Here is a 21,739-nt window from a genome sequence, read left to right on the forward strand (position 1 = left end):
CTGTGTCTCTAGAAGGATCGGCTCTCCCTGGCCCTCAGAGAGGTGGGGGGAGGGAGGGCAGTGGGTTGGAAAAGAAGTCAGGAGCCTAGGTTTCTGTCGTTGATCTGCTGTGGGGCTCGGGGCAGCTCACTCAACCTCTCTGGTCCCAGGTTTCCCCATCAATCACAAACTGCCCTGTGAAAAGGAAAATCAGCAACGTGGAGAAAGGGCTTTAGAACCTGTCAAGTGTGGGTGCTGCAGGGATTTGTCGAGGCTTCCCCTCCTCCCCCTACCCCCGCCATTAGTGTCAATCATATTATGCCTAGACCATCATGGCCTGCGGAATCTGAGCCTGAGCCAGCCAGAGGAGGCCAGGCAACACTGCATGAAGGCTTTTGCTACAAGCCTAGCAGAGGGCTTTGGAGTCAGACAGCCCCCAGCTGGTCAAATCCTTGCTCTTCCCGTTTCTTACTGAGTAGACTCTTTGAGTCTCAGTGTCTACTCTTTCGTAAAACTGGATAAGTCATACCTTCCTAGGAGAGTTGTTCTGAATTTTGGATGAAATGGGGTATGCTGAGCACATAAAAAATAGAAGCAGGGTTATTTTATCGATCTGTTTAACTCTTACATAGTGCTAAATGCCACGCACTTTCCATAGAACTTTACTGGTGTCGACATACCTGCTTAATGCTTAGCGCTTACCAGTTCTACGAGGCAGTACTGTTGCTGTGGCCATTTTACGGACGGGGAATGAGACACAGTGAAGTGAAGTAGCTTGCCCAAGTAAGTGGGAGAATCTCGATTCTAACCCAGGCAGACGGGCCCCAGAGTGCGTGGTCTTCTCTCTGGCTCTGATGAGGATGCTGACTACACCGATTACTTTCTGCTTCATGTTGTGTTCATTCATTCAGGCATCGGTGAGCACCTACTGTATTCCAGGCTCTATTTGGTCACTGGAGATACAGGGGCAGTATCCTTGAGTCTAATATGCACAAAGGAGGCCCACCAGCTGGTGAACTTGTGCTGGATCCATCTCTAGACACCCCCCTCACCCCTCACCTAAGTGTCTAGCTCGGTACTCAGGACCTTGAGAGCGTATGTATACAGCCGCTGGATAGTGAGTGATGAGTGATTGAACGGAGGGTATCTAAAAGCAGGGAAAGCAGGGACTTCCCTGGTGGTCAAGTGGTTGATACTCCACGCTTCCACTTCAGGGTGTGTGGGTTTGATCCCTAGTTGAGAACTGAGATCTCACATGCTTCGAGGCAAAAGACTCCAACAACCCCCCAAGACAAACAAACAAAAAACATAAAAACTTAGGGAAAGCAGACACTCTGTGAATAGGATACTGCCTCAGGATGCAAGGATACGTTGGCCCTGCCCTTCCCTCCGGGACCTCCAACCTTGACCCCGTGCCTGCTGCTGCTGCTAAGTCACTTCAGTCATGTCCGACTCTGTGCGCCCCATAGACGGCAGCCCACCAGGCTCCCCCATCCCTGGGATTCTCCAGGCAAGAGTACTGGAGTGGGTTGCCATTTCCCTCTCCAATGCATGAAAGTGAAAAGTGAAAGTGAAGTCGCTCAGTTGTGTCTGACCCTCAGCGACCCCATGGACTGCAGCCTTCCAGGCTCCTCCGTCCAGGGGTTTTCTAGGCAAGAGCACTGGAGTGGGGTGCCATTGCCTTCTCCGTGACCCCGTGCCTGCAGTGCCATTAATGTGGGGAGCCACCCGTGTCACCAGGGTAGTACCTTCCCCAGAGACTTGCCTAGAAGGTCAGGTCAGACCATGGGGCTGAGAGTTCAAAGCTTCAGCTCCTTGAGGGGACACCCCTCTGGTCTTGGAATGAGGGCATGAGCCAGGTGGAGTTGCCTTTAATAGACTCTCTGGAGCCAGGATTGGGAGCAAGGCCCAGAGAGGGCTTAAACACAGGTCCTGTGTGGACACAGTGGATGAGGGGGCAATACTCAGCGCTGGGGAATGAGATCTGTGGATTTTGTTCCTGCCACTTTGAAAGGGACTGCTCAGTGCCCCAGTCCTTCTGCGTGGTGGCCAAGTCTTAGATTCTGTGAATCCAGTGCACTCTGCCTCCCACCGTCAGACCTCAGCTGACCAGCCAAGGGCGTCACCTCCCAGGGGGGTTGCTACAATCTGGCTGATGACTCTCCTGGGGGCTGTAGAAAATGTGGGGACGGCATTTATTTGTCATCAACCCTGGAAATCAATAAGTAGAGAAGGGATGCTAAACCCTGTATACTGGGCAGGATAGTCCAGGAGGAACTGTCCAGCCCCAAATGCCTATATAGTGCCCTGACTGGTACCTGGCCAGTCCGAAATTTGACCTGGGAAAGGCAGACAACACTCAGAGAAAGAGATGCTGAAAAGTGGCAGAGGCCAAATGGACGGTCTGTTGGGATGTGACGATCCCAGGGCAGCTGAGATGAGCTGAAGTTTCCAGGGACCAGAGATCACAGGGAAGGAGCTGAGGCTGAGAGAGGAGGGAGGGAGCAACGGGCAGAGAGAGGGGACTGGAGAAGCTTGGTTGAGTCTCAGGGCAGAGAGTTGGACCATAAACCCCATGATGTTCAGAGATGCTCTGGATCCAGAACCACCCTCCATGTCTGCTCTTAAGCCTCATAGTTCACTCCTGAGTTCCTAGTGACTTGAGGTTACTTGAGTGAGTTTTGCTGCTCTTTTGAGATCAAAAGAGGCTAAATGTGGGATCTCAGGCCTAAATGTGTGCTGTGCTTAGTTGCTCAGTCATGTCCAACTCTTTGCGTCCCCATGGACTGTAGCCTGCCAGACTCCTCTATCCATGGGGATTCTCCAGGCAGCAAGAATAATACAGGGGATCTTCCCAACCCGGGGACTGAACCTTGGTCTCTCACATTGCAGGTGGATTCTTTACTGTCTGAGCCACCAAAGAAACCCCTGAGGCCTAAAGGCATCAGAATTATTCCCATTTTAAAGGCAAGGAAACTGAGGTCCAGGGAAGTTAAGCAATCTGCCCACGGGCACCGCCAAGAGGTGGTGGAACAGCAACTCTCATCCTTATCTGTGCCTCTGAGGCCTGCTCTCCCATCACTGCGCTGGCCAGTAATGTGAAGCAGGGATGGGCATGGTCTGCAGGGGGCCACGGCCACCTTGGGAGCTCTGCCTGCTCCTCCCTTGTATTTCCCTACGGGGACTCTAAGGCTCTGTTATAGCAACTCAGAGCAGCAAGGACTCAGGGAGGTGAGCCAGCAGCATGGAAGTGTGGGAAGAATGTGTTGAGCTAGCACAGGGCTAGTGGGGACCTCTAAGGGTGCAGAGGTCTCAGCACCCAAGGAGCCCAGCGGGGGAATGCCAGGGCTGCCACACCTGGAGAGAGAGCCTGGGATCCCCGGAATGTGTGCACCTTCCCAGACTTGCTCCTCTTCCCTGCTTCTAGCTTCAGATGGAATGTTGGGGATCTGATGGCATCATCCCCAGCCTCCGATGACTCTCCCAGGAGAGAAGCCAGCTTGGGTGAATAGAATTCCCAAAGGGAATTGGGAAAGAAGATGCCTGGTCTCAGTCATCAGCTTCCAGAATCCCTTTCTCCCACCACGGCTCCTGGCAGGGGCCCCGATCTGAGCTCTGGATCAGGAGAGGGAGCATGGTGACTCAGACATGAGTACAAGGTATAGTGGCTGGGGGTGCAGAGAGGCAGTGTTGCGCTGGGAAATGCTTAATAACCAGCTCTCAGGGGATGGTAGGAAAGTGTCTTTTATTTGTAGCATCTGCCAGCTTCTATAGTATGAATACTCCTGCCATGACTAATTTCAAGCTACCTGAGTGATGTCATTGAATATGGAGTTGGGAAGAGATGAACACAATTGGCTCTGACAATCAACCAGTACATAAAGGAGCGTGGCTCAGATGGTGAAGAATCTGCCTGCAATGCAGGAGACCCTCCTTGGTTCGATCCCCGAGTCAGAAAGATCCCCTAGAGAAGGGAATGGTTACCCACTCCAGGATTCTTGCCTGGAATATCCCATGGACAAAGGAACCTGGCGGGTTACAGTCCGTGAGGTCACCAAGAATCAGACACGACTGAGCAACTGACACTTTGACTCAACCAGGATGAACCTCGAAGAGCTAACCTGTCTTTGACCTTTGCTTATGCTGTTCCCTCTCTGTGGAATGTCACTGCTCTCTCTCCTTGGTGAATTCCCTCTGACCCTTCAAGGCCCGGTTCAAGCATCTTCTTTCCTATAAAGGCAGTCTGAAATTCCCCTCCTTCCACCAGCCCTGCGGCATCTGACGCCTCCTTCCACTGTGCCCCACGGCAATCTGTCCAGGCATGTGACAGTACACGTCTGCTGAATGAGTTAGACATACAGATGCAGACTGGACAGGATGGGAGTTCCTTGAGGGCAGGCCTCAGCATCAGGCATCCTGAGACACCTAGCCGAACACAGGCCCTGGGTAAGGAATGTTAGCCAGGTGCTGGATGACTGAAGGAACACAGCTAGAGGCCTGAAGAGCTGCAGCAGCAAGTCTGATGTAGATTTCAGGAGATGGTTGCATCAACAGGATGGTTAAAGATGCTGTCACTTGCCCCAGACCTGGGCTGGACAGAAGAGTCTACCTGGGGCCCAGTGACATCTGAGGGCATCTGGCTCCAAGACAGGGTGGCTGGGAGTTGGTACCCCTTTGGCACAGGGATCTCTTCATTCTGCTGATCTCAGACCACAACTAATTATCCTAATGGGTTTAAATGGTCCTAAATGTTCTCATGGTTTGGAAAAGACCCATCTGGAGCCTGCAGGTGGGCTGGCCCGGCTGACGGTGAGTAGGCAGACTTAAGCGTGGATGCTGCAGGAATCCAAAGTGGCAGCTCCTATTGTTGCGTGAGGCCTGAGACCTGTGTGGAGGTGCGTGGGCCAGGGGCCAAGGGTCATTGTCCTAATAACAGCGCTTCACACGAGCCAGGCACTGCCCTCAGTGCATCAGTGCGTGAACCCGCCCAGTTCCCACAGCAGTCCTAGGAGGCAGGAGCCACGAGCGTGCCCATTTTGCAGAGGAAGAACTGACTTCTGCAAGGTCTCTCTGCCAGCAGGCAGAGGGGCATGTGTTCACACCGGCAGGTTCTAAAGTCCCCACCTTCTCAAAGTGGGTGGGCCACAGAGACAGATTGCGCCCTTGTCTGGGGTTACGCCTACAGCCTTAGGAAGCAAGTCCCGTCTGAATCTCTTGCAGCAACTGTCCCTCCCTGCCAGGCTGACCTTGTTCGGAGGGAGCCCCACCCTGACCCATGCCGGGACCTGAAGGTACGTTACCAGCGTGGTGAAGATGAAGTGGTAGTACTCGGTCATCATGCCCATGGCCATGGCCTGTGGGAGAGCAAAGCGTGAGCGCCCTGCAGGGAGCACCCAAGAAGCCCCTCCTCCTCTCCACCCTGGCGTGGGGCCAGGCTGAGGACGGGGGCGTCACAGGCTGGCTGGCAGTGGGCTGGGGGAGGCTGGATGCTCAGAGTGGGATGTCCTGTGAGACCTTTTGACCATGACAGTGGCTGGCTGGCAGACAGCAGGGGACTTCACTCCGGAGTGTGCAGCAAAATCGCAGGGGACACGCTCAAGTGCAGAATCCTGGGCCGCACTCTCTAAAGATGCCAAATTCTGCAGGGCCAGGTGGGGGCCGGGTGTCTGAGTTTTCAGGAAGCATCTCCAGGTCTGTGCCCTCGGAGAAATGCTGATGGAATCCACTGAACACTGGGTTCTCTAGTGCCCTGACTCCACTCAGCTGAATCCACTTGTCCTGGCTCTGGAAAGATGTCTGTGGGAGCCCGGACCCCACCAACCCAGCCAAACCTAAAGAGCAGGGTCTATCCTTGGTCTGAGGATCCCCAGTGGGAAGCAGTGAGACATCCCTGCTTCCCGGGTGCTGGCTGACCACACAGCGGGCCACGTGGCTGTGTGAATTATTATCACCCACCATCGTGAAGTCTGCATTTTATATTATGTAATTTATTAGAAGCCTCTATTCTATAGTACTAATGACCATAATGCATTTTCTACAGAGTTCTTCAGAATGCGGGCCCACATAGTGCTCAGGGGGAAATGTCACGAGGTCAAGTATACTTTGAAAATGGCTCTCATCTCTTCCCGGTCTTTGAGGGGATTCACAGCCTGCATTCGCAGGTGAAAGGCTGGAGCAGTCCTCGGGCTGCAGTCACGCTCACCTTGGTTTAGTTCAGTGTCAGGCTGAACACAGAATCTCCAGTTCTAGGGGTTTCCACGTGAGCAGACTAGGGAGTGAATTCTCACTTTCTGGCTGGGTGACCTCAGGCCCAGGACTTTCCCCTGGAGCCTCAGTTTCCCTGCTGGTAAATCAAGCAGGATAATCGCCCCACTTCCCAGGGGTGTGTGTACACTGCACAGTCACTCCTCAGTGAACCTGAGCAGTGGTGGTCTTTATTATTTGGTTCCACGTGCCTGAAAAAGGAGAGAGGTGCTGGGCGCCATGGGCCAGAGAACGAGGGTTAAGGGACTTGCGGGAGCTTTGTCTCTCCCACTTTGAGTTTAAAGCTGCGCCACATCCAGTGCTGACTGTGCCCTGGGCACAAGGATGAACTCCTTCCTTCACTAGTCTCACCAAATCCTCCAGAACCAGATGAAGGAGGGATCGTTCACTCCGTCTATAGAGCAGGGGATGACCCTGGGGCCACTCGCTCTCAGGTACACCACGCCCCAGGGCAGGAACAGGATTCACGCCCTCAACTGAGTTTTAAGCTGCTGTGTGAAGGTGCCTGGTGGGAGGCTTCCTCGGGGAAGACACAGGCTGCTATTCCTCTTGGCACCCCTTGCAGGATTGGGCGGGGCCGTCAGGCCTTGAATAGATTCCTGGCCTCAGCTCGGCAGCTCTCCCTCGGCATCCCTGCGTCCCCTACCTGCCACCTGCCTCTCCCGGAGTCATGTTTTAAGGCCCCACAGAATGCCTCCTCCAATCACCAGGGACGCTTTCTGAGACCACATAATTGCCTTTTACACAAAGCACTGGCTCGAATCAGAGTGGTTTTGGTTTCAGCCGCGACACCCCCAAAGGGGGCTGTGAGCGATTTCATTGTTGATTTCTTGGGTGGCTGGCAGAGCTCGGTCTGGTTCCCAGCACGCCACACTGGGCTCGTCCGGGAATGGAGGCGCGGCCAGGACTGCAAGCCACTCTCCTCCCCCACCGTCACTGCAGAGCTGAGCAGATGGGATGCGGAGCCTCGATAAACCTCCCAGTGATCGGAGACTGACACTGAGTGCCACAGGCTGCAGGGAGTTAGTGGCTGGAAGAGGCAGTCTGGAGGCTGTTCCTGATACCCCCAGTTCTCTGTGCTTCCTCGAGTGTCCTATGCTTCCTCAGTAGCCCCTGCCTCCCACTTGCATCAAGGTGATGCAGAAACTCAGCACCCTCTGCGCTCCAGGCCTGGCTAGGCAGCTGATCCATTGTCCCATCCCACCCTCCCGCCAAGTCGGGGTGCCAAGACCACTGTGCCCATTTTGCTCCTGGTGAAACTGAGGCTCATAGGGGTAAAGTGACCACCCAAGGTCATACAGCCAGAAAGAGGCGGACTAGGGATCTAACTCGGATCTGGCTGACGTCAGGCCTGTGTTTGGGAAATGGGCGTGGCTGGGAGAAATGGCTAGCAGATCCCAGCTTTCCCTCCCGCTGGCCGGTGCCCACGCACCTGCTTGAGGATCTGGGCAGCCATGGTGTGGCTGCAGTCGAAGATAATGCGGAATTCCCGGCCTCGCTTCATCTCCTTGAGCAGCGGGCGCGAGTCGTCAGAGTCAAGGGGGAGCTGGCGGATCTTGAGGCGGATGTTGTACCTCGACGGGGCCATGATGAGCTCCTGCAGTCGGATGAGCCCTGAGAGGGCCCGGGGCACAAAAGACACACGTGAGCACATGGACACACAGCTGCAGACACCACAGACTTGGGTGGTCACAGGTCTACAACCACACATAGACACCGACGTGTGGCCCACGGAGATTTGTGCATGGACACAGCGACACGTGTGCAGACACAGGCCCTGGCACACTGGGGCACAGACCCGTGCACCCAGCTGTGCAGGCCTGCATATGCACACACACATGTGTGCACACACACACATGCTTACATACACACATGCATGTTACAGACAGGACATATGCTTGGGTTGATAGACATGCCTATACATGTAGATAAAGGTGTGTGCACACACAGATAACGTGTACACACCTGTAGATTCAAAAGCAGGCACAGACAGCTAGCAAATCCCCGCTGACTCCACCCATCTGCTCCTCTCTCATCCAGTGGCTGTAGAGGCTTATGGAGCCTGAATTAGAGGCAACCCCCTCCTCCTTCCCCCGCCCCCTACAACACTGCAAAGCACGGGACATAATCTTCCGAAACAGCCTCAGCAACCTGCTGCCAGAATGCGGCACAAGCGGCAACTCAGGCTCAGCTGTACCCACTGTTGGACCAGGTAAGGCCAGGGGGCATTTGTGCTGAGTTACCGCCCCCACCCCCAGCCCCAAGAGCAGGCTCCCTCTGTAAACTTTTCCCATTCTTCCAGCCTCAGTGCACCCGCCTCCTCCATGAAGCCTACCCCTACTGCTCTGCCCGGAGAAGATCTCTCTACCCAACTCCCATCCCGCCCCCCTCAACCAAGTCAGTGGCCTCTTCCCTCAGTGCTCGCCTCCTCAGACCTCATCTCACTTTCCTTGTCCTGTCACAAGCTCTTCGACATCAGGGGGGCTAGGTCTCCACAGCCCCACAGCACAGGGCCTGGCCCTTTGGTTGTACTCAACCCCAGTTTCCATAATTGGACTGGCTACTGTTTTTCTTCTCTTTACACTGAAAAATCCACCCTCCACCTTGGCATTTTGCAAAACCAGTTAATCTGGGGACTTCCAGGGAAAACTGAATGTCACTTCCTAGAGACAAATGGCTTGCTTAGGCCTAATTAAGTTCATTTCCATCCCTGTTTCGAGGTCCCTCCTTGCTGACTCCTGTGTGCTTCGCCTGGAAACAAGCCTGCTTGCTGGTCTCTACAGCCCCGCCTACCTCAGGGAGGGCTGCGGCAGCACCGGGCCAGGGTCCCAGGCAGGCCGGCCCCTCCCACCTGCTGGGCTCACTGCCCATACGCAGGGCTTGGTGTCTGCGTCCTGGCTGCACCGTCCACTCAGCCACGCTCCATTTCCCCGCTAACAGCACTCTGGTTTTCCTTCGGGGAACAACTCCTCCCCCATGTTCAGTCCACATGACTCAGAAGGGATCTGTTCCCACTCTAGGGACACAGAATCTGTCCCCCCCACCCCCACCCCAGTCAATCAGCGCACACATTGCTTGAGGTATAGGTACGAGACGGATGTGAGATGCCAGTTGGTCTTAGCAGATGACTCCCAGGAGTTGTGCCAAGGCAACTGGTAAGAGATAACTCTCTTTAAATTTAACTTCAAATTGGGGTGGGAGGGAGTGAGTCTGGGGGTCACCACTTAGAACCTGAGAAGGATTCCAACAGGGCAGAAGTCAGGACACATAGAAAGAAATTAAGCCCTATAGATGTGTGTGTGTGCTAAGTCGCTTCGGTAGTGTCCAACTCTGTGTGACCCTGTGGACTGTAGCCTGCCAGGCTCCTCTGTCTGTGGACTTCTCCAGGCAAGAATACTGCAGTGGGTAGCCATTCCCTTCTACAGGGGATCTTCCCAACCCAGGGATCGAACCTGGGTTTCCTGCTTTGCAGGCAGATTCTTTACCACCTGAACTACCAGGGAGTTATCTCTGCTGGGGAGGACAGAGATATTTCTCTAGGACCTAAGCCTCCCAAAGAGCTTCCAAACAAGCTTTGCCATGATTGTGGGCATCAGGAACCCCTGGTCCCCTGGCTAGTCTCAGATCCAGGTGTGTGGCTGGGAGAGGGCTCTGGAGTCCTGGAGGGATCTGGATCAAACAGGGACCCCAGTACCTCCTAATACCAGACTTGATGGGGGCAGGAAGGGGATATCAGGTAATCTTAGCAGAGGAGGGAAGGGCCGCACGCTCCCCCAAACACACACCCCCACTCTTACCCTCCCTCCTCAACGAACCCCAGAAGTCCTTGGTTTGGCTGAATGCTTCTGCCTGCTCACACCTGTTACCCTGCGAGGCTCTGAGCACACACTTTGCTCCTACTGGCTCAGTTTTCAGACCCAGGTACAGCATCAGTAGGCACATGGGCTTTGGGGACCCAGGACATGAGGACAGGGACAGTGTGGATGCTGGAGAAGAGCCATCAGAGCCTTCTTGTCAGCCAAGTGCATTGCCCCGTGTAATACACAGTGACCCACATTCTCTCACAGCAAGTGTCAGAACTCCTTCCCATCAGCGTATTCCCGAAGGAGACCAGAGGCTCATCCTAGCCCAGCCCAGCAGAGGACTAGGCTCTTCGTTTGCCTGAGATTAGCACTCCTTCCTGGCTGCTTCCCTAATCAATCTCTCTCAAAATATCTGCAGTGAATCATGGTTGTTGAAGTCATGCTTTTCACTTACAAAGCACTTCTGCATTCATTACCCTATTTAACCATCTCCCTGTCCTAGAAGACATACAGAGCAGGTGCTTTGGTTCCAATATTCAGATAAAGAAATTGAGGCCCATAAAGGTTAAGTGATCCTCCCAAGATTCTGCAGAATGTTAGCAATGGGATCAAAATTCAAGACCCAATCTTTTGGGCTCTTAGGCTGGGCCCTTTTCTTTAACCCCAGCTTTTTCTAAGCCCCTTCCTTTCATTCTTGATCTAAATTTGGCTTGTGCGCAGATTAGGTTTGCATGGCAAAACTCGAGAGGCAAACACTGTTGGTCCCTGGAATAATCATTCTTGATATTCTGTAACTGATGACTTGGCATCCATGGGCCAAACTAATGACCAAAGTTGTTTGTATCCCTAGTACCTGTGTTTTCCTGGCACACCAAAATCATATTATAAACTCTTCAGTCACAAACTCCCAAATCTGTATTTTGCTTCCTACCCCATATGGGATGGTGGCACCTAACAAATTCCACCTAGTAGTAACAGGGGCAATCTTATAGCTGTTCAGTCACTCAGTCATGTCTGACTCTTTTGCGACCCCATGGACTGTAGCCCACCAGGCTCCTCTGTCCACGGGATTTTCCATGTAAGAATACTGGAGTGGGGTGCCATTGCCTTCTCCATGGGATCTTCCTGGACCAGGGATCAAGCCCACATCTCCTGCATTGGCAGGAGAATTCTTTATCACTTGAGCCACCAGGGAATAAGTAATAGAGGCTCTAGAGTAATAAAGGCTCTTGCCTGTGTCTTCCCCTTGCTCCTACCTCCTGACCAGCCTTGCATGTGGCCCTAGGTGCCATGGTGTGCCCCCTTCGGCTTTTAGGGAACTGTAAGTAACAACTCATCTTCTCGTGCCATTGACCTCTCTGTGTTATCACTTAGTCATATCTACTCTTTAGATCCCAGGTACATTTTAAAGCAGTTCTACCTGTAGTGGGTTGCAGTGATGACTCCAATTTCCACCCTTCCCTACATCCCCATCCTTTGCTGTGTAACTTTGCAGTGCCCTCTAACTGTGGGCAGGTGACTTGCTCTACCCACGACACTGGGCTCAACTGTGTGAACTGTTTTGGCCAATGGGGTATCAGCAGGCATGACGAAATCAAATACTTGAAATGGAATTGTACACTGGTTTTTTCCTTTTCCCCTCTGCCATCGTCATGACCACATGCGTGGGGTAGCCTGCTGGAGGTACCCTCTCATCTCAGCCAAGGCCGGTCTATTTCAGCCAACACTCAGCCGACCCCTGGGCAGGTGAGTGATCCAGTTGAGACCAGAATAACTGCCTGGCCCATTTCATTCAGTCACTGACTCTACAGACTTGTGAGCTAAACAGATGCTTATTATTTCAAGCCACATTGTTTTGGGGTGGTTTGTTATACAGAATTATCATCGAAATAGATAACTGATGTCCCCTCTTCTAGCATATTAAGAGAACCATTGATTTTGGTGGCTGTGCACCAGCCCTAAGAAATGACTCATGGTAGGTGAAATCAATCAGGAGGAGTCCCATTCCTATCTGAATGGGATGTTTAGGGTAGTGGGCACAGACTCAATGAACTGGATAGAGTGGTATGCTGGAAGGTTCTGAGACAGATTTTCCTCCCTGAACAGGCACAAATCACAATAAGAAAAATCCCTTTGTCTTCTACCTCTTTCCTTCCCACATCCTGGGGTATCATCACACGAGGATCTGATATTTGGAGCTGGAGCATCTTTATTGTGACCATGAGGGGGAAAGTTATGGGAACTGCAGTGATACTGATCCAGCATCCTGACTCGGATGAACTGCTAAACTTGTCCTGGAAGGGCCCATCTCCAGACTTCTTGTCAGTGAGATAACTAAGTGGCTACTGCTCCAGCCAATTTGAGTTGGGTTGTCTGTTACTTACAGCCAAAATATCCTAATGGAAACAACCCCCAAAGCAAATACAGTCAAAGCCTGCTATTAAGCGCTTCCCACTTCATGGGCTTGATGACCCACAAGCTGTCCCCTTGAAATATCCTGATTCTGGGAGCATACTTCCTACTAATACTATTCTTCATCAAAGTCATATCATTGTTTGACTGAATACCTAGTACTAAGTGTCTTCTTAACTAAACCAACGCCATTACTGACTACCCTACGTTTTAAAATGTTTGTTGAATCGAATTAAATATAAAAATTGAATAAAATGATAAATGCTGAAGGAAAAAGTGTGTTGGGCATTGGGAAAGGTGAAGAAATGAAGATGGGATCCCATCTTCTTTTAAGAAGTTAATCATATTGTAGGGGAGTGAGTGCCCACCCAGCAGCCACTGGTCGTCAGAGCCAAGAATCAGGTGTTGTGTACATACAATCAGAGCTAGACATCCACAGGGAGAGGAGGTTCCAGATCTCAGCATCTGCTTAGACCAGTCTCACCAGGACCACCTTGATGCCACAGCATCTTCCTCTGCAAAGCCTCTCTCTCTACCTGCATCCAGCATATGGAGGCCTCAGTCCTGCTGGGCAGCAGTTTACGTCAGTGTCTACTGCGGCCACTCTGTGCCCATGACACTCCTACATAATTTCAATACGATCCGTTCATATCTAACTCTTCTCTCCTATGCTGGCCCCAAGTTCTCTTCCAAGCAACCCTTTTGTGCCTGCCTGGACCAATATGGCCACCTCTGCCCCAGTCTTCTTGCTCCACGTTCTCCCTCTAACTCTCTGTACACTGCTGTCAGTTCAGTTCAGTCGCTCAGTCGTGTCCAGCCCTTTGCGACCCCATGGACTGCAGCACACCAGGCTTCCCTGTCTATCATAAACTCCTGGAGCTTGCTCAAACTCATGTCCATCGAGTCGGTGATGCCATCCAACCACCTTATCCTCTGTCGTCCCCTTCTCCTCCTGCCTTCAATCTTTCCCAACATCAAGGTCTTTTCCAATGAGTCAGTTCTTCACATCAGGTGGCCAGCTGTCAGTACCACCCTTTTCTAAAACTCTGCTTTTATTATTCTATGTCTTTGTTCAACAACACTCAATGGTCTTCAGCTGCTTACAAGATAAAGTCTGAACTCTGAAGCTAGACTGCAGAGACCTTGCCCACAGCCTGATACACACTGTATATCTGATCTTTTCCTCCCACCTACCATACTGGGATCCCCTGCGGTTCCTCCTTCGTATAATGCCTTCATGACTCCTCTTCCTGTCCACCCATCCTCAAAGCCAGGCTCATGTCACTGTTCCTCTGGTATCAGCCCACACTAGCCAAGGTCATGGAGCTTCCCCTCTCCAAGTGCCTTTAGCTCTGACTGTATGAACATGTCACTTGGTTCTTAGCTCTGATGGCCAGGAAAAGACCAGTGAGCTCTGGGTGGGCACTCACTCCCCTTCAATATGACTAACTTCTCAAAAGAAGATGGGATAACTTCATCTTTATTTCTTCTTCCTTACCAGTGCCCAACATGCCGTTTCCTGCCATATTTAATTACAGTTTATTTCCATTTTATTTTCAGCTCAATTCTACTCAACAAATATTTAAACAGTATTCATTGTACCAGGTGCTGTGCTAAACGCCAGAGGCACAGAAGGTTCATGGTCTGGATGCAGAAACAGGCTCCGAGACAGACAATCATTCATAGTGGTGCGTGAAGACAGACAAAAACACAGGGCTGCGGTGACGCAGGCTGAGACTTGGAGCTGGGCATCAGCGCCTCTCAATGCTGGGGGCAGTGAGCAGGGGTTGGGGGGATCTCTGCCACCCAAGATCTACCGTCTGGTGCTTCGGATAGAGCAGGAATTCCAGAGATGCTTGTTGAATCCCGAGTTAACGAAACAACTTCTGAGCGTCTCTTCTGAGGGAGTCTCTCCCCACTACCCTGACTCCCCATTAGGAGGTAATCAAGAGCTGACATCCAATCACAGGGAGCTGAGAGCTGGAGGGCTCTCTCCAAACTGGCTGCTATAGTTCTTGGCTTGTCACGTGGCAGAGCAGGGCCAGATGGGTTAAGTGACTTGCCAAGGTCACTCTCTAAGAGGCAGGGCTAAGAAACGTTTTGGGACTTGAGTCTTCGGAAAGAAGGAGGCAGAGAGGAAATAGCTCTGTGCTGCTCAGCTATTAAGTGCAGGGTCAGCCCACATCATGCACTGTTTGGTTTGAATCCAGAGTCTGTGCTCACAGCCCCACAGCACAGAGCTGGATGTGTGTGCTTCTGGTGAGAATGTGTGAACATGAGGGTGTAGGCAGGTGTGGGCGTGGCCATGCAGGTGTGAGTGCAGATTGGAGCATGCTGCCTGGGTTGGGGCGGGGGCAGTTCGGGGCAGGTGTGGAGCAGCTTGGGTGGGTGTTGCTGGTGCGCACAGGGTTGTGGGTGAGTGCAGGGCGAGCATCAGTGTGACTGGATGAGGCTTGGGTGTAAGTGTGGACAGGGCGGCTGAGCTGAGCAAGCAGCAAAGAAGCCGATCCCGGGGCTCTGCCACCCTCCCCTCCTGCTCTTGGTGCGGCCAGGCGTGGCTACTCACCGGTGCTGTCATCATAGACCACAGTGGCCGACCGCCACTTGAGGTACTGCACCAGGTCGAGGATGGCGTGGCTGAGAGACGCGTAGTCCGGGTACAGGTTCACGTAGAAGGTGTCTTTGTTGTCCAGCGGGTGGTGCTTCCAGCGCAGCTGGATGTGGGGCACCTCCAGCGCGTTGCAGATGGATTGGACGGCATTGGTGCAGGAGCCCTGGGATGGCCCGAAGATGGCCACCACCCCCAGCGCCAGCTGGTCGCAGGCTGCAACGGGAGGAGGGAGGGAAGGACAGTACAGGGGTCATGCTGTCTCATCAGGCAGCCGGGCACTGTGAACATGAGTGGCTGTGAGCCTGATGACCACTCTGAGGCTGCACCACTGATGAGCTCTCTGAACCTCAGTTTCTGCATCTCAAAACTGGGGTTGTAATAGTCCCGGCCTTAGAGAATCATAGGAAAGTTGAATGAGATAATGAGTATACACTGTTGAGGGGAATGTCAGTTGGTGTAGCCACTATGGAAAACAATACGGAGTTTGCTTAAAAGGCTAGAAGTAGAGTCACCAAATGACCCTGCAATCCCACTCCCGGGCATGTATCTGGAGAAAGCCCTAATTCAAAGAAATATATGTATCCCATTGTTCATCACAGCACTGTTTACAATGGCCAAGACATGGAGACAACCTAAACGTCTATCGACAGATGATGGATGAATAACATGTGGCATACAGGGGCACATGTGCGTGCACGCACACACACACACACACACACACACACACACTGGAATATTAGCCATAAAAAATGAAATAATGCCATTTGTGGCAATGTGGGTGGACCCAGAAGTTATCATACTAACTGAAGTAAGTTGGACAGAGAAAGACAGATATCATGGTACCACTTATATGTGAAATCTGAAAAAAAAAATGATACAAATGAACTTATTTACAAAACAGAAATAGACTCACAGACACAGAAAACAAATTTATGATTACCAAGGGGGAAAGAGGCATAGGGATAAACTAGGAGTTTGGGATTAACAGATATACTCTGCCATATGTGAAATAGATAATCAACAAGGCCCTAGTGTACAGCACGGGGAACTATACTCATTATATGTATGTGTGTGTATGTGTGTGTGTGTGTGTGTGTGCGTGTGTAGTTCAATCACTTTGCTGTGCACCTGAAACTAACGCAACATTGTAAACCACACTGTAACACTTCAGTTAAAAAAAAAACAGCACAGCTCTCATGAAGCAGAAATGATGATTGTGTATCAACCGTGCTTAACAGTATCTGGTGCTTAGCTGACAACTGCTGAGTGAATGGAGGCTGAATCCCTGCCTTCAAACAGCTACTCGTCCTGCCGGAGGCCCAAGGGCTTAGGCAGCTCAGAAGGCAGATGCTTCTGGGACGGGCAAGAAACACTGGGCACAGCGGAAGCATGGAATGAGTAGGAACCAGGGCAGCTGGGGCTCAAAGCAGGGCACAGGCTCATGCAGGGACCATGCCTAACAGAGCCATAGGTGGGACCCCAGGGGCGGCCCTGGGGAGGGCTCCCCAGGAGCCACTGCCCCTTCTCTGGCAGCTATCTCTAGTTTTCCTCTGGGCTCCACTGCCTTTCCCACTTCCAGCCTCTGAGCGGCAGGGCGACAGGCTCTAGCTGGACTGTTCACTCACCACCCCCAGGCCAGTCATTGGTTGGGAGGCTGGTCATGTGACTAGTTGGAGCCAATGGGATGGCATGAGACCTCTCGGTGCAAAGGGGAAACTTCCTGCTATAACTGGACCTGGGAGGAGGTAAGATCTGGAGGTAGTGTAGCCCCTGGTGCTCACAGAAAAACCCTGGTGCTTGTCTGTGAATGGAGTCATTGTGGAGGAGAGCAGAGCTAAGAGACAGAAAGAAATATGGGCCCCGTGATCAAGCGGCACCCTGGACTTCCGTTACCCGAACCAATAGGTTCTCTTTCTGCTTAAGCCAGTTAGGATTTGGCTTTCTGTCACTTGCAACCCTCAACGCAGCATTGTGGCCGCCAGCTTGTCGCCATGGGAATGACACAGTGTGCACATATATGAACACACGGTGCATGTGGGAGGAGGCAAGACATGGATGAACAGTGGATTCACACATGTCCTGGCTGCCTCAAGGGCCTCTGGGAAAGGCCTTCTGGGCTCTGACCTACCCCTAAGGTTTGCAAAGCCCAGGGCCAGAGATCAAATAGAGGCCCACATATCAAGTGGCTAAATATTTAAATACTTTTAAGTCAAGCTAACAAACTGTTTTATAAAACATGCCCTTTCCTTCTACCTTGGCAAATACACTCAAAACAACCTGGAAAGTCAGGTGAGAATGGAGACTTCTACTCAGTGATGTGGGGAGGGGTGGTACCAGCTCCCCCACTCCCTGCCCCCTCCTCTTTGACCACTGGTTTCATATTAAACCACAAAGGGCCTTGAACGCATCATATGGACACCCTACTTCTCATGTCCAAGCTCTGTCCACACCCCTTACAAGGAGCTGTCTACTGGCTACCCCTGGACAGGGCCTAGGAGTATGACCGTGGCAGCGTGGCTGTACCTCCAGAGGATGGCACATGTAGGCTTGGAGGCGAGCACAGAGCCAACTGGGCTGAGGACTGTAAGAGGGATCTTGAAGGAAATGATTTTGATATTGACTGTGAGATGGTAAAGGAACTGTCGTGACAGTTATGATAGTCATGATGGTGTCTTCAGACCACGTTGTGAGGCTGTTGATGATCATGGTGATGGCACTGGTGGGGTGGAGCGGTGATGATGCTGTAACAATGGGGGGGTGGTGACGAGGGGATTGACGACGCTAAATACGTCAGTGTCACGCAAGTAATGGTGATGATGATGGTAGGAATGAAGATGGTAGTGCTGATGAGAGAGGAGGTGATAACCACGCTGACGGTGATAACAGTGGTGTTGATGGTGGTGACGATGGTGGTGATGAGAGGCGACGATGAGGATGCTGATGATGCGAGAGTGATGTTGGCAAGGATGTAGATGGAGCTGGAAACAACTTTGATGGCACGGATAAGATTGGTCATGATCACGCTGATGCTGTGACTGCAATGGAGGCAACGATAGGGGAATGGTGGTGGTGATGTTGGCGTGGATGAGACTGGTGATGATGAAGACGCTGCTGTCACTGCTGTGATGCTGCTGCTGCCGATGGCAGTGCTGACGCTTCAGGAGTGGGGGTGATGCCACGGCTGACAGGGGCAATAGTGACTGTGGTGACGGGCAGTGGGGTTGAGGTGTTGATAGCGGTGATGACAGTGTGATACGATGACAGTGACCACACTGGGCTTCATTCTGCCAGAGATGCAATGACCAGATCCCACTGTTGGGTTACAGGAGGGGTAAGCCCTGCCTTTCACCTGTTTCTTCTCTGTGGACTCTCTCCACATCCCTTTTCCCTTCATGTTCCTTCCACCCTCTGAGGGGCTTCCGGCCTGGAAGAATACTGCTGCCCCAAAGGGATGAGAGTAGGGTTATAGCAGCCGCAGCTTTATCTCCAGATGTTTCCAGGGCAGCAGCCAACTCTTGTTCTGGCAGCCCTGAACACACACAGCAGTAATTACATTATTTGTGACTTCAATTTTGAATCCATTTTCTGGTCATTTTACAGTAACTCAGTGGTTCACAGTCATTGCAGGAGTCCACCTCCTGAACGCACCCCCCCCCGCCGCCCCCTTTCCATGGCAATTGTAGTTATAGCAAAAATTATCCCAATCAATTTGTGTCTTAAAAGGAACTGAGCCGCCCAGAGAATAAATGAAGGCAGAGGAGCCTGGGGAGGGCTGGGTCGATTCCAGGCTCACTCCGGTCAGGCTTGGAAGAAAACACAGACGCTCTCTGAGTTGTTGGCTCAAGCACTGCCTGGCAGTCACTCTTCTTTTAATTTTCCACAAAACATTTAAAAATAAAGACAATAAGTGAATGTCCCTGTTAATGGGAAAAGACCTTCTGGGCCTCATGTGGAGGGAAGGACTGATTCAACCAGGGCTGGCCGGGCAGGCGGTGCCAGGCTCTCTGCCTCTGCATCCTCTCAACCCACAGGGCCTGAGGTGGCTGGGTCCAGCTGTGATGAGAACCTCTGCCCAGAAAAAAATGAATTACCGTTGGGTTAATTAGAATGAGGCCCAAGTTCACCCCCCTGGAAGAGTCCTAATGATGCTCCCAAGAAATACATTTTTAAAAACCAAAGATCAAAAGGAAAAATAAAGATCACAGAACACGGGGTTCCCCGAGGGATAGAGGGTACCCAATGGGGAGTACGATCCAACAGCAGAAATGCCTTCAGGGTCAGACAGCGATGATTCTAACCACAGCAGGGGTCTGTCTTAGGTGTGTTATCAGAAGGACATTAAGGGAGAGTGACGGTAGACAGGAGCCACTTAATTTTTTTATTGAGATATAATATAATTCAGTGGAGTGCATTAATTTTAAGCATAGACTTCTATGAATTTTTACATATAAATGTACTGATGTAACTACTACTTAGATCAGAATACAGAACATTTGCAACACCTAAGAAGGTTCTGTCTTCCCCTTTCCAGTTCATATACACTGGACTCCCTCCTCCAAAAGTAATCACTGTTCATTCACTCAACAATGTCTGTGAGCCTCATCCGTGATGGTACGCATAGCAAGAGTTGCTTCTGTTTTTATTGCTGATTCAATTCCATTGTATAGCTGTACCCTCCCCCATCTATCCATTCTGCTGTTGATGGACCTTTCATTTATTTCCAACTTTGGCTATTATCAAGAAAGTGGCTAGGAATATCCTTACACACATATATTCCGCTTTAGTAAATATTTCCACACAGTTCTCCTGAGAAGTTGAACCAGTTTTCACTCCCACCAGCATTATGTAGAAAAAATATACCTCAACTCATACCTCCCACCCTACCCAGAAAATCAATTTGAGACAGATCATAAAGCTAACTCTGAAAGATAAAACAATCGAACTTCTAGAAGAGAACATAGGAGAATATCTTCATGACCTTAGGATAGGAAAAAACAGAACACAAAAGGCATTAGCCATAATGGAAACATTGATAAATTGGACTCCTTTGAATGAAAAACTTTGCTCCCCAAAAGATACTACTAAGAGAGTGAGGAGGCAAGCTCATTGGCAATAAATATATGCAATACGTATATGCAACAAAGGACACGTGTCCAGAATGTATAAAGACTCCTACAAATCAATAAGAAAATGACAAGCAATTCAATTTTCAAAAGTGGTTGAAAGCCTCGAAAAGACACTCCAGGAAAGAGAAGCTCCAAATGATCTATTAGCATATGAAAAGATGCTCAATAACTCTGGTCATCAGGGAAATACAAAATAAAACCACAGTGAGACATCCGCCACATAAACCACCAAAAATAAAACATACTTCACCACAAGTTAGCAAAGACATAGAGCAACCACAACTGTCCTGCTTTACTGCAGGGGCATGGGGTGCTAATCAGTACAGCAATTAGTTGGAAAGCTGTTAGGCTGAACATATGCACACTGGATGACCTCACATGTCCACTCCTAGGTATGCATCCTAGTAAATCAACCCTGAATATTCATTGGAAGGACTGATACTGAAGCTGAAGCTCCAATACTTTGGCCACCTGATACGAAGAGCTGACTCATTGGAAAAGACCCTGATGCTGGGAAAGATTGAAGGCAGGAAGAGAAGGGGACAACAGAGGATGAGATAGTTGGATGGCATCACCAAATCAAAGGGCATGAGTTTGAACAAACTCTGAGAGATAGTGAAGGACAGGGAAGCCTGGCATGCTGCATTCCATCTGGTCTCAAAGAGTCGGACATGACTGAGCGACTGAACAACAACAAGGTATGCAGCCAGTGAAAAATGTGCGCATTTGTGCGCCAAAAGATATCCACAAGAATGTTCCTAGCAGGAGCACTCTGTGGCCTCACATGGAAACAACTCAAATGTTCAACAGTAAATTTGCTTCTTAAAAATTGTGGCCTATTCATATAATGGAATACTACGTGACAATGAAGAACAAGAGACCACTGTTACATCTGGCAGCAGAGATGAATCTCAAGATCTATTGAAGGGTGAAGGAAGCGAGACTCAGAAAAGTATATATTGGTATTCTACTCAGGGAAAGTTCAAAGACAAGCAAAACTAGTGTATGGCACCAGAACCATGATTCTGTATTTACGTCATCGAGGAGGCAAACTGACTTGCCACTGAGCAGAAGCAATGGAGCAATCACATAATATACCCACACACCCATATCCACACAGCCAGGGGTCAGAGATGTGATGGAAAGGTCCAGGGTGTTAAGAGATGGAAGCAGGGAAATCTGACCTTGTCTACGGGATTGGGGAGGGCTCCCTGAGGACCAGGAGGCTGAGGAGAGGGAGGAGTTATTTAGACAAAGAGGTGGGATGGGGAAAGGGAGTTATAAGCAGAGGGAACAGCATGTGCAGAAGCCCTGAGGTGGGAGGAAGCATGGTGTCCTGAGGACAGCAGGGACGACTAGAACCCAGAGACAGGGGCAAGCGACGCAGATGTGGCTGGTGGGCCACGTTGGTGATAGGCTAGACAAGCCCACAAACAAGTCATGTGACCTCCCGTAGGATGGGGAGGGGCTGTGGCTTTGGTCACTTGGACCAATCTATTGGACTTTCATAGCTGAGTGTCTCCATCTCGGGTCTGCTCACCCAC

General features: G+C 51.1%; 1 protein-coding gene across 1 annotated transcript in view; it reads right to left on the bottom strand.

Annotated features, from left to right (window-relative positions):
• GRIK3 (glutamate ionotropic receptor kainate type subunit 3) overlaps positions 1-21,739 on the bottom strand; it is a 242,660-nt gene that overhangs the window by 70,411 nt on the left and 150,510 nt on the right. Inside the window, exons 3-5 of the mRNA XM_018041765.1 lie at positions 15,025-15,282; positions 7,676-7,857; positions 5,280-5,333 (exon numbers count right to left, since the gene is read on the bottom strand). Of these exons, the coding sequence (XP_017897254.1) occupies positions 5,280-5,333; positions 7,676-7,857; positions 15,025-15,282 (494 nt within the window). The remainder of the gene's footprint in view (positions 1-5,279; positions 5,334-7,675; positions 7,858-15,024; positions 15,283-21,739) is intronic.

Source organism: Capra hircus, chromosome 3 (assembly GCF_001704415.2).
Source record: "Capra hircus breed San Clemente chromosome 3, ASM170441v1, whole genome shotgun sequence".
NCBI classification, from domain to species: Eukaryota; Metazoa; Chordata; class Mammalia; order Artiodactyla; family Bovidae; genus Capra; species Capra hircus.